At 41.8% G+C, this 12,928-nt stretch overlaps 1 protein-coding gene and 1 long non-coding RNA gene across 6 annotated transcripts; one reads left to right on the top strand and one right to left on the bottom strand.

Annotated features, from left to right (window-relative positions):
• The first annotated feature begins 1,282 nt into the window (after nt 1-1,282).
• On the top strand, nt 1,283-12,686 carry LOC107210777 (inhibitor of apoptosis protein). 5 transcript variants are annotated; one of them, XM_015642074.3, is made up of 11 exons: nt 2,717-2,828; nt 4,167-4,293; nt 5,067-5,184; nt 5,289-6,246; nt 6,356-6,455; nt 7,678-7,756; nt 8,323-8,371; nt 9,333-9,575; nt 10,647-10,901; nt 11,054-11,095; nt 11,915-12,681. In XM_015642074.3, the coding sequence occupies exons 4-11, from the start codon at nt 5,373-5,375 to the stop codon at nt 12,106-12,108; spliced, it is 1,836 nt and encodes a 611-aa protein (XP_015497560.1). In that variant the 5' UTR covers nt 2,717-2,828; nt 4,167-4,293; nt 5,067-5,184; nt 5,289-5,372; the 3' UTR covers nt 12,109-12,681. The 5 variants fall into 5 exon arrangements, with proteins under 5 accessions (XP_015497532.1, XP_015497560.1, XP_015497541.1 ...); XM_015642046.3 differs by lacking the exon at nt 2,717-2,828 and adding exons at nt 1,283-1,420; nt 2,022-2,076 and having other exon boundaries at nt 4,167-6,246; nt 11,915-12,686; XM_015642055.3 differs by having other exon boundaries at nt 5,067-6,246.
• On the bottom strand, nt 1,747-2,626 carry LOC107210796. The gene is made up of 2 exons (XR_004498239.1): nt 2,510-2,626; nt 1,747-2,230 (listed from the first exon to the last, which is right to left on the bottom strand). It is a non-coding gene; the product is annotated as an uncharacterized LOC107210796 (long non-coding RNA).
• Nucleotides 12,687-12,928: the final 242 nt, after the last annotated feature.

The following is a 12,928-nucleotide window of genomic DNA, read 5'->3' as shown; positions in this document are numbered from 1 at the left end:
GTGGGCACTACCCAGTGGTAACAGGTTTTATTTTTCAATACAGGCTTTACAGGGGGGTTTAGATTTGTGGGAGAGTGCATACAGGAGTCAGTAGCAATGGAAAGGCAAATAACAATGTGTGTTTTCTCCATCTCTCCTCTTCATGGATGCTTAGAGGTGTTTTACAGAGGCACCATTAAAGATTCTTTAATATTGTGGAAGATAGCAAGCTGGAGAATGCATTGGATTCAATGCATTGGATTGGAAGGATGACAGCATGGGGAGACTGACATCAAGCAAGGCTTTCAGAGAAGGCTTCTGGACTCGCAGCAGCATCAGGTAGTTCAAGGGCTGGCTCTGCTACTTGGTGTGATAATGCACTCATGCTGCCAGGTCACTGCCTTTCACCTCCAGAAATTTGCTCTCTCACATTTGCTCTTTCAGTCAATACTACCATGAGGTTTATTTTCATGAACCCTGGTAAGGTGGCAGCAGCACTTTGACCTCTGTGGTTTCCTTTGGTTGAGGACAGCTTCATCTGAACGCTGTCCTCTTCCCCCCTCTGCAAAGCAGAGGCCTTGTTTCACCCACCCACTCACTGGATTTTAGGTCAAGACTGATCTTGGAAGGTTGATGTAGTTGGTGAAAGGACTGGAATAAGGAATAGTCCCAGTGATATGCTACAGCCTGAGAACCAAAGCCAAAGCATGCATTTAGCTTGGGTAGGGCTTAAGGACCACTGCTGCCCTCTTACTCTGCCTCTGGAGAGCTACCCTAGCCCCAGGCTGAAGGCAGACATAGAAGCTAATGATAATGCACTGTTCCTCAGGAATTTCAGCCCTGAGAAGAACACTTCAGTTACATTCTTACTTAATGTCCTTTGGGTAAAGGACAACCCATCATTGCAGCTAAGTGGGGAAAGTTCCCTCTTACCTCTTTCTCTGAAAAGTGAAGAAATTACTGGGAATGGGGGGCTGCTACTATACTGAATGAAGCGAGGCAAGCAGAAAGTGCCTGACAGCTACACCTCTTTTTCTCCTATCACAACCATTTTAGCCTGCTTTTTATTTTCTCCCCCTCCCTTCCTCCATTGCGACATGAGGCTGCCAAGCACAAAGGGAGAACCTGAAACTGCTTGCTTTGAGGCCTGGGAGGGGAGGAAATAGGAGTTTATATAGCCAGATTAGCAGGAGGCCAAGGGTACAGAGGGCAAGTGCAGATAGTAGCTGGGTGTGGAGTAGCATAAGGGAGGAAGGGAGGGAGAGAGGGAGGGAGGAGAGTTAAGGAGGAGCACTGGGTTAACTAGTTTTGGGAGAATGTACAGTAAAACGTCAAGAACCTGTTATAATAGATATATTAACTTCATATATATGACTTCAGATCTGTAACTTCACCTGGAGAGTCCTGCTTGAAGTCCCGAAACTGGAGATAACTAGTCAAGGTAAATCTTTAAGCGCTTGCAATTAAAGCCACACATAAATACAGAGCTCAGTTCTTTGCGTGAGACTGAACAGTTCCCTATGTCAAACAAAACCACAGCACTCAGCACTGCTCACAATAAGGTATTTGGAGAGCTGGATTCATTTTTTAACCTTCTCTCCCCCGTGTCAGCAGCTTCCTTAAAATAATGTATCAGGGATCTGACAACCATTTGAAACTTTAAAATGAAGTTTTTAACTTTCTTTTCTGCAACTGCTGCAATGCAAATGTTTCTCTATCATATGATGTTAAGTAATGTTACAGTAGAAGTTGTGCTGTACTAGATGCTGCTGTCACAGTTCAAATTTAATACCATTGTTATATATAACAAATGTCATCACATATGGCAGGAAATTTTAAAGTTTAGAAAAGATATGAATGAGTCTCTTGCAAGAAACTCATCTTACTGGAACTCTGATACAGAAAATTACCCACTAGTGTCATAATGCTGTTACACTTCCTTATTTTTACTCTTCAGTTCTCAGTTGTGTAAACACCCTTCTACCAATTTGTCATTACAAAACGGGGCTTTTTAAAATCTCTTATCTGCTATTTGTTCATAGGAAATGCCAGACCGTGACTCTGCTGGGACATTTTGAGCTTTTGGCCAGCATTCTGGTAGGTGCTGTGGAAGATTTTCAGATTTCGACATGCAGAGATACCGTCTTAAACCCCTCCAGTGGAAATTTATGGCCTTATTTTTTCTTCCTCTTGGTCTTCCCCAGTGCTTTCGAGCGACCAAAGTCCTTCACCGGTCATGTTGTCCCCCCTCCTGCAGGGAGCAGAGCCGCCTAAATTAGGAAATGTGGCCGAGCAGCTGTGTTTTACGCTGTGTCAGGGAGCAAGGGTGACACCGCGGGGTTTGCGGCGAGCGCGGCGCCGGCACCGACGGGCCCGGCCTGCCCAGCGCGGGGTCCGCGGGCCCGGGGCCGCCCCTCCGGCCGCTCCCCTTCCCGGCTGCTCAGCAGCCCCGAGCCCGCGGGCTGGAAATCCCCGCCCGGGAGGCACCCTCGGGTTTCCCCCACCCGAGGAAGAGAACAGAGGAAAGTACCCAATGTCCCGCTGACGGCAGGGCTGCCCTCCCCCGCAGCGCAGCGCTCGGAGAGGCGGAGCGCCCGCCCGGCGGAGCCGAGGCCCGGCCCGCGGAGCCCCTCAGGCCGCGCGAGGGCGCTCGCGGGCCCGGAAAAGGGCGGCGCTGAGCCCGCCCCGTCAGGCGCCGCCTGCGCCCGGCCCGGGGGCAACCGGGCGAGCCGGGCCGGAGTTTCCGCGGCGGGGCGGTGCCGGTGGGGTTCTCTTCCCCCGTGCCCTGCCAGGCGCCGCATATAGGCTGGGCCTTGCTGGGGGCCGCTGCGGGGGCCCCCTCGGAGGCGGTGAGTACGGGGGGTACTGCGGGTAGAAGCGGCTGGGAGAGGGCGGGGGGCGCCTGTGCTCTGGCCCGGTCTGGTGGCGGGGGCTGACGGAGCTTTGCGGCCCCGGCTGTGGCCCCCGGCGCTGGAGGAGAGCGCGGCTGCCCCGCTGGAACCCGCTCGGGAGCGGGGCTGGGGCCCGGGCCCGCGGGAGGAGAGGGAGTGGAGAGCAAGGCCCGCGGGGGGACCGGAACGTGGGGCTGGGGCTGCCGGGGCTGGGGCCGCGCTCAGGCCCATGCGGGGTCTGGTGCTCAGGATCTGGGGCCTCAGCTCAGGGGGATGTTTCTGCAGTGCTGTGTCACCATGACTGAGTTGTTCCTGGAAAAAACTTTCTGCAAATCGATTCTCCAGACCAGACAACTAAATATATAATTTTATATTTTTTTCATAGCTACATATATAAAAACACTTTGAACTTTGTGTTTGTCATTACCTGTCATTTTTGGGGAAGTTCAGTTTTGCCGATGTCCTTGCTTCAAATACAAGCGATTTCTCATTCCTGAATAAGAAAATACTGTACTCAATAAGTCAGTGTTATAGAACTGTCTCCATTGTCTGGGAATCTGCAAACTTGAACCAATTTAAATGGATGCAGCTTCTTTAGTACAGAATCATACCTTCTGTTATACAGCTTGTGATTAAATAGCCTGAATAGATGGATTCATCTGCCAGAAAATTCTGCTTGTGGGTTAAACAGTTTTGCATATGCGTCAATAACAGGGAAATGAAGTGTGTGAAATCCACTCCCTATCACGATGTGTGTGAAGTTGACTCCCTGGAACTTTCTAGCTGACATTGGACAGGCAGAGGAACAGACATTAGACTTGGGGCTGTGCAGCCTGGAGAAGAGAAGGTTGCATGGAGACCTCATAGCAACCTGCCAGTATCTGAAGGGGGTCTGCCGGGGAGCTAGAGAGGAACTAGTCAGGAACTGTAGTGACAGGACAAGCAATAATGGGTACAAACTGAAAGAGAGGAAATTGCTGTTAGACATTAGGAAGGAATTCTTTACTGTGAGGGTAGTGAGACACTGGAACAGCTTTCCCAGAGAGGTTGTGGGCACCCCAATTCTGGCAATGTTCATGGCCAGGTTGGATGTGGTTCTGAGCAACCTGGTTTACTGGAAGGTGTCCCTACCCTTGGCAAGGGGGGTGGGACTAGATGATTTAATTATCTTCCAACCCTTAACATTCTATTAATGCAAAAAGCTTATGCTGTTTATGTTTATGTAATTGCTGTTTGCATAGACATTTCATGCACCTCATCTTGTGTATTTTAAAAAACTCTTTTTCTTCCTTATAGGTTTTGTTCTGCCACAAAAAATTGAATGATTGAAACTACAAATACTTAAAATTTCTTCTTGAGGACAGTCAGTACCAATATGGAGGCGTAGACACCTTAGAAGGGACTTCAGTCTTACCTCTGGGAGGTAGTTCTGTGCAGAAATAAAGAAACTAAGGCATCAAATACTGTTTTTTTTAAAATCTGAGAGTTCTGTTTGATTCTGTATGCCATAAACATGGCATACAGAAAAAACTTTATTCAACAGCATAAAGCATCAGAATGTCTCAACACAAGGCAATTAATTTATGTTAAATTTGATAGCTCTGTACTTGTAACTAAGGCACCAGGTTAAAACTGAAGTGCTCTGTTAGTTTGGTGCTAACTTGTAGACAAGCCTGGGGCTATCCCAGGTTTCTTAATAAAGAGAATTCATCCTTGTCTGAGACAGTGTATAGGATTTGTTTCTCTAATAGCTGAATATTTTATACGTGTTGAAGTTGAATATAAACGAACTTACTCAGTCTTAACAACTTGATACAACAATATGCAGAACTTGAGAGGTTTTTTTTTTGGAGTCCAGTGGTAGCAAGTATACAAGATCAGTTCAGTAACGTCAGTTCAGGGTCTCTATTTTTTGTGTGCCCTTTGAACTTGATAAACCCTTCTTTTCAGCCTCCTAGTGAGTTTTACAAAGTAAAATCTTTGTATGTGTATAAGTTACATAATTATCAGCTATCTAGGGTGAAATTGTGGCTTAAATCGCTTAACATATGTTCTGCATAAGAGCAATGTTTTAGTTGCTGCCCAGTTTAGTTTCTTTATTGACAAGGAATTTTGATAAACCCATTTGAGGTTTTTCCTCTTTTGGTCCCACCTCCCCGAGCCTGACAAATTGTTACTGCTCTCCCCAATATACAGAACAAGTAAAGCATATGATGCTTATATGAATTGATGGAAACTGCTTTTCAACATGCTCTCTTCAATTGTTAAAATGGGATGGAGAAGCTTTTGTGGTGAAAGCAGTTGCTAAACTAAGGTACGAGAACTTCCCAAATGTTTAAAGGCTGTTAATCATGAGGTCAGTTCTATTTGTATGCACATTTGAAGTTACACTTTAAAGTATTTATTGCTTTTGTACAGGCGCGGGTTGTTCCAAATTGCCTTTAATGCACACAACTACCTCCCCGAGGAAGACTTGTCCCATTTTTCCCAAAACTGTTCATTATGAACATAGTGGAAGATAGTCCTTTCTTGGCCAGCATCATGAGGCAGAGTGCTCTGTGTGATGAACTGAAGTATGACCTATCCTGTGAACTCTACAGAATGTCAACGTTCTCTACTTTCCCCATGAACACGCCGGTGTCAGAGCGGAGCCTTGCCCGGGCTGGGTTTTATTACACGGGTGTGCAAGATAAAGTCAAGTGCTTCAGTTGTGGCTTAACGTTGGATAACTGGCAGCCAGGGGATAATGCTATGGAAAAACATAAGCAGATGTATCCTAGCTGCAGTTTTGTTCAAAGAATGCTTTCAGTTAGTAACCTTGGATTGTCGTCTCGGTCTGCCTTTTCACCCTCACTTGCAAGCAGTCTCTCACCATCTCTACCTTCCGTAGCACTTTCTCCAAGTTTGGAACAGGTTGGATATTTCAGTGGCTCGTTTTCAAGTTTTCCTCAAGACCCAGTAACTACCAGGGCAGTTGAAGACCTTCCATTCTTGAGCCCCAAGCTTCACAATCCTTCTATGAGGACAGAAGATGCTAGGCTACGCACCTTTCACTCATGGCCACTGACGTTTCTCTCACCCACTGATCTGGCAAAGGCTGGACTTTATTACTTGGGGACAGCGGACAAAGTTGCTTGTTTTACCTGTGGTGGTCAGCTGTGTAATTGGGAACCAAAAGATAATGCTATGTCAGAGCATCGGAGACACTACCCCAACTGCCCTTTTGTGGAAAACCTTATCCGAGACCAGCAGAGTTTCAATGTTTCAAATGTGACCATGCAAACCCATGAAGCACGTGTTAAAACATTCGTAAACTGGCCAACCAGAATTCCTGTTCAGCCTGAACAGCTTGCAGATGCTGGCTTTTACTATGTAGGTAAGAAACCCAGACTTCTCCGGTGTTATTCATATTGCTATGTCAACGTTTACTTTCAAGTAAGTTGTGTCAATGTTTGCTAGATAATTTGCCTTGTTTTTTTTTTAAGGTCGCAATGATGATGTGAAATGTTTTTGCTGTGATGGTGGGTTAAGGTGCTGGGAGTCTGGAGATGATCCATGGGTTGAGCATGCAAAGTGGTTTCCAAGGTAACTTGCAAAATCTTTATCATAATTTGTTCATATTCCTAAATGTTCTAATTTTGGCAGATAATGTATGAACAAATGAACAAAACTTAATAGTTTTGTTCAACTTTATTTGATGTAATTCGCTCTTTCATTTGGATGTATTGCACGTATGTCTAAAAGCTCTCAAGTGTGTAGGTGGGTGTAATTAAAACATTTCTTCATTAATCATGGCGTATAATGCTTTCCCCCTCATTAAAAGCTGTGTGCATCCCCAGATCACCAACAGCAAATGAGACTGCATTGTTAATGAGCGTACTTTTCTCTGTAAGAGAAGCAGTCAGTAAACTGATCGTGGGGAGAAAAGGCTGCTGAGAAATTAAGTAGAAGGAATATTTAACTCATTGGTTCTGGTTTTGTGCCCATGCTGAATGCTCTTGAACCAGTTATTGTGCTTGTGAGGTTTAGTTTCCTATATGTGGAAGGGCTTGTGAAAAAGGTGTCAGTGGCTCTTTAGTACATCTCTACTGGTAAAAGGACAGAAATAATTTTTTAATGTCACCTATAATTAAATGGCAATTTCATACCTAATTGCTATCCATGCCCTTGGAAATCACCACCTCCATTATAGAAATAGCTGCACTTAATTTCAGGAAAGCTAATAGTTCTTCTCATTGTAGATCTCCAGCTAGGCTTTCATGGACAATTTATCAGCTACTGCTGGACTGTATGATGTATGTAGGGTTAAATGTCACTGTTGTTTCTTACTCTGTTAAGCCTGTCAGTAAATGTACATAAGAGATAAACCTGTGTTAGTGAAGCAGATGTGGCTTTGATAATGGTGTTATATTTTGTTAAATTCTTTTAGTAGGAGATTAGAATGGGGAGAGGCAAGATAGAAACAGTTTATCATTGCACTTTGTAGTGATTCTGACACAGTATTGTTTCTCATGACATGCCATTTTGATTACAACTGGTAGCAGAATGTGAAGCTGCTAATGTAACGCAATGTAAATACATTTATATACATAAGCCTCCTGACAGCTGGATGTCATGGAAAAACTTTATCTAAGTGTCACTGGACACTAGGCTGCACCAAAGCTTCCAAATAAGAGTATTCTTTCTCTTCTGAAGGAGGAGAAATGTATTTAACTTACACTGGATGTAAACCTGTTCATTCTTTTACTTTTTTTTTTCCTTTGGCAAGTAGAAAGTGTGATTTAATACACTTTTGTCCATGTTTCAGGTGTGAGTATCTGCTTCGTGTAAAAGGAAGAGAGTTTGTAAGTCAAATTCAGGCCAGATTCCCCCATCTCCTTGAACAGGTAAACTTTTACTGTCCTGTAACTTTGTTTTTCCCCTGTTGAACAGTGCTGAGCTCTTTTTTTTGAGTTCAGTCCATTCTTCTGCCTCATTTCTATGTATGTTTCTCCTGAGTTTCTAGTATTATAAATGCTTTTCATGAGCAAATAAAGAAACTAGTGCTGAACCATGGCTAGTCTTGGACTAGTGGAGTTTAACCTCTACAGATTACTTATGGAGAGTCCCTATGAGGCAGTGAGCTTCTTTATGTTAGCATAGGGAAATTCTGATTATACACTGAATAGTACAGATCAGTAATTATTATTTCAGAAATCAGTCATGGACAATGTGATTTATTTCTATTTGTAATTCTTATGGCAAGAGTAACCAGACTCCCCTTCATTAAAGTGGTCAGCACCAGCTTTGTGTTGATAATACAGTTGTACACATTTGCAGACTTGTGTAACTGCTGGTGAAATATTTAATGGGTAGAAAGCTTAGCAGGATTGGTGATGAACAGTATGTTAGAAAGATACATAGAGGGAAGAGCATTACTTCAATACTAACATAGTTTTCTTGTATTCTACAGCTCTTGTCAACCTCTGATCCACCTGTAGATGAAAACCTTGATCCTCCAAGTATGTATATTAAAGCATGTTTTTAAACTTCCTCAGCATTTTGAAGTTATTGCAAACTTTATGATTGCTCAGCAAGTTAGCTTTGAATAGCCAATTCTTACATTTGTTTCCTAAAAGTTTAATCATTCTGATGTTGTGTTGACAAACTCCAAGGAAACACCTCCAAGAGATCTTGTTTTTCATTTTCCTTATTTTCATGCTAGCACCTCATACTGAAATTTTTGGGTTTGCACACTTGGTTGCTGTGTTTTTTTTCATTTCAGTGTTGGGTTAAGTAAGACAAGTGTTGGGCTTGGTGGAACAGTTGCTAGAGGGTGTCATGACTATGCAGTTACGCAGTTCCATCTCTAGGCACATAACTAGGTAAATGCTCTGAGCTGAGCAGCAGTAGTTAAGGAAGAAGGTAGGACAAGCTGAAGTATCACTATTTCTAGACTGGACTCTAGTTATAGTGGAAAAACCCACTCACCCTCTGGGAGTTAATGCTGTCTTAGTCCCTGCTGGCTGAGGACAATGAGTCAGAATCCCATGTGTCTAGTGTTTACTAAATTAAATGCAAATTACTGATCAAAAGCTGGAATAGAGCAATTGTTTGTGCTATAAACTCTGACTTCCCTCCCCCACCCCTGGCATACCCCCAGGCCATTTTTCAAGGCTGAAATTAGAAATAACTAAGTATAAAAAAAGCTGCTACGCACAATGGAATTCTCTGTGGTTTCTCTGGATTAACCTAGGTTTTAACAAAGGCCTAACATGGACTGATGTTTATCTTGGATTCAATCCATGACTGAGTGACTGGCTTCCATTTTTAAAGCTACTTAAACAAAATTCTCCTTAAACAATTGAAACTTTTTACTGCTCAGTGTTCATGTGTGTAGGTAATGTTGATGTGCCTAGCTTCTGGGGTTGTATGGGTATTTTGTTCTTTATATTATAAATGAGGATTTCCCTTTTTGATTAGTTATTCGTTTTGAACCTGGAGAGAGTCATTCAGAAGATGCAATCATGATGAATACACCTGTGGTTAAAGCTGCCTTGGAGATGGGATTCAGTAGAAGGCTAATAAAGCAAACAGTGCAAAGTAAAATCTTGGCCAGTGGAGAAAACTACAAGACTGTTAATGATCTTGTGTCTGATCTGCTTATGGCTGAAGATGAGAAGATTGAGGAAGAGAAAGAAAAGCAGTTGGAAGAAGTGGCATCAGGTAGGCATCAGGCATAAATAAAAGTGAAACCTGAAGCAGTTAGTAATACGTATAGTTTTTATATTTGCTTTTATGCATTAAGTGATTTAGTTTAATTGCTTTTAGGATCAGCTTCTCTTAAAGCATTGTCAGGATATCTGTATGGAACTAGCAGTCTGAGAATTGTTTCATTCCCTTTTGGGAGAATGGTTCAGAGAATAGCAGAGGCCAAGGGTTCAGAATCACCTCATCCATCCAAAGCCTTTTTTTTTTCATTTGTGTGCATTGATATTGCTGTTAATGAAACACTTGGTGCACTCTACTAATTTTTATCCAAATTTTTCTACTCTTTAAGCTGCTTGAATCAGTAAGCCACCATATCCACCTCTTAGAGGGGGCCATAAACTTCTATAAATTCAGATTCTGTAAGATGGCCAAAGATTGCTTTTCTGTCTGGCTTATGTATGTCAGCAATTTGTTATTTGATGTGTCTTTAAAATTTCTTGTTTCTTCAATGCTGTGTAAGTTTTGAAGCCTGAAGAAGTCCTTCTGATTTTGAGTCTATGAATCATGATGAAACTTCTCAATTATAAATGTAATTAAGGCTGCTTCTTTTCTAGTTGCATTTCTGTCAAAAAACCATAGATGGATTCAGCATTTAATCCTACTGGAAATTTTTTTGTTCTTGTTTGTGGTAGAGTAGTAAAATAGTCTCCGGCGTCTGGTTGTGCTGTACTTCTGGTTTTCTTGTGCATAATTTTGTTAGACACTTCTTAGAAGAGCTTTCATTTATCTGCAGCCTAGCACTGACAAAAGTTAACCTCTGGCATCTTGATGAGTTAGCACTGGTGTTAGTTTTTTCTTTGCAGGAAGTTTCCTTTGTGAGCAGGCTTTGGCTCAGGAGCTGCTTGTATGTGGTTTCCTTAAGTCTGTTCATTACGTGAATACCACTAAAACTTGCTGAGGGATTTATTAATGATGTGTAATAAGCAAACATTGCAAGTGAAGAATGTATTAATTATTGTTAAACAGAAGTGCAGCTTGGAGTATTGTATTCCTAATTCTCTTACCTAATTCCTCCTTACATTGCAGATGATTTGTACTTGATCCAGAAGAATCGAATGGCTTTATTCCAACGTTTAACATGTGTACTCCCAATCCTTGGGAGTTTACTATCAGCTAAAGTGATAACAGAACTTGAGCATGATGTTATTAAGCAGAAGACTCAGATACCATTGCAGGCAAGGGAACTGATAGATACAATTTTAGTGAAAGGAAATGAAGCAGCCAGCATCTTCAGGAACTGTCTACGAGATTGTGACCCTGTCCTCTACAAAGATTTATTTGGTATGTCTATCTGGTTTCCTTTTGTTTTTGACGAATATCCTTTTATAGAAGTTTATCAGTGCTCTCAGAGCAGTCTAAAGAAAAAGAAACTAACAGATGCTGTTTGAACATAGATTAGTTAAATGATAAGGATTCTTTTTCTTTTATTCTAGTGGAGAAGACCATCAAGTATGTCCCCACAGAGGATGTTTCAGGTACCTTTAATTCTACCTTCTTATCTTAGAGACAATTGTACAACAAGCAGCTAACACAAAAAAAATACTTTGGTTAAGAAATAGGTTTGGTGCTTTACCATCTCTGATTCTGCTTTAGTAATACAGACTGAAAAAGTTAACCAAAAGTTAAGTGCATGTGCATACTTGCAAGTAGGTCGATCAACTCTAAGCTGTACCTTGTGCCTTGCTCATGCTTTTGCATATCACAGGATGTAGAGCTTTCTGGAGCTCAGCAATTCAAGTAGCACATGCTGGACTTGATCCTGATACAAGCATTCAGGCATTTGGTAAAGACTGGAGAACAAATAGCATTAGCATTTCAGAACAGCTATCATCTCTGCTTTTCCAGAGTGGATTCTAGATGTCCTGAGATCCAGCTTGACCAACAGCTGTGTAGATAAAAACTTGACAGACATGAGATTGAGTTTGCTCTGGTCCTGCAGTTTAATCTGTTAATAAACTGCAGAAAAGTACACAAGCCTGGATATAGCTCACTCCCACCAGTCAGGCTGTGTTTGTTTTTGATATCCAACCAAGAAAAGTACAGCATTTCCTAAAGTGTAAACACTGGTTGGCCTCCAACCGTGACCTGACTGTCATCTCACAGAAGTGGAAAGTACAGACTAGTTCCTTGCATGCCACTTTCTGAGCTCTGAAAAATGTTCACTGCCATCTATATTTAGTCATTACAGGTAGGGAAGTAAAAGGTGAAAAGTGGCATGGCTACACTTTAAATAAATACATTTTGATATAGTCACATGTATTCAGGCTGACAAAAAATTACCTATTTTTTTCCAGGTTTACCTATGGAAGAACAATTAAGAAGATTGCAGGAGGAAAGAACATGTAAAGTTTGCATGGACAAAGAAGTTTCTATTGTTTTTATTCCATGTGGTCACTTAGTGGTGTGCAAAGAATGTGCCCCATCTCTTAGGAAATGCCCTATTTGCAGGGGGACAATAAAGGGTACAGTCCGGACATTTCTTTCATAAAGAGGGAAATTTGCAAAATGTCTTTGTTACTGCCATCCTCCAACTGCTGAAGCTTAAGACAGCAGTATCTTAAGAATGGAAAATTGTGGTACAGAAGAGGATTAATCAACTACCTAACGAAGTTTTGTGATAGTAAAGTATATCCTCATTATGATATGTCTATGATTATGTACAGAAGGCCTTCACTGCCAAAGATTCTCTGTTCATAAAACTAACTCAATATTAGGGTGAGATTTTTGTGGCGTTCCTTTCTGAGTAGGGAGTTTCACTAGTGTCACTTTTATTCAAAGAAGTTTTTGGTTAAGTTCCTAAAATGGAGCTTGGCATAACTGTTCTCATGAGTTTCCTCTATGTGGATGTGAGGAAATATACTAAAATTGCTGTTATTAATAGTTAATATTAATTAACTTCAGCGACTTCTGTTTTGGCTTTCTTCTTGACTTAAGGAGAAAAGAGGCTAACTGTTGCAGGAACAGCAGGACTTTTAAAGTTTTTTCATGTCTTGATACTTGTGTAATATATATTACTAATAGTTTATATGAAGACTGAAATAAAATATTTCTACTTCTCAAAGTTGAGCTTGTTTACTCTGTCACCATTGTTGACTTTTCTCTGTAGACTGCAGTGATTAGAATGCTGTCTTTTCCTGAAAAAAATTTGGGGTTGTTTGCCTGAAAAAGTACAATAAAATTTAATTCCATTTGTCTTTATTTCATTTTTGAGCAGGTAAATGAACTTCTTTGCTGTTTGGTGATTTCCTCTTTATTTAAAAACAAACAGTAGCTCCCCCTCTCCAAACCCCAATAGCATCTGATACTTC

Source organism: Parus major, chromosome 1, assembly GCF_001522545.3.
Source record: "Parus major isolate Abel chromosome 1, Parus_major1.1, whole genome shotgun sequence".
Taxonomy (NCBI): Eukaryota; Metazoa; Chordata; class Aves; order Passeriformes; family Paridae; genus Parus; species Parus major.
The sequence above is the reverse complement of the archived record's forward strand: the minus strand, read 5'-3'. Positions and strand labels throughout refer to the sequence as shown.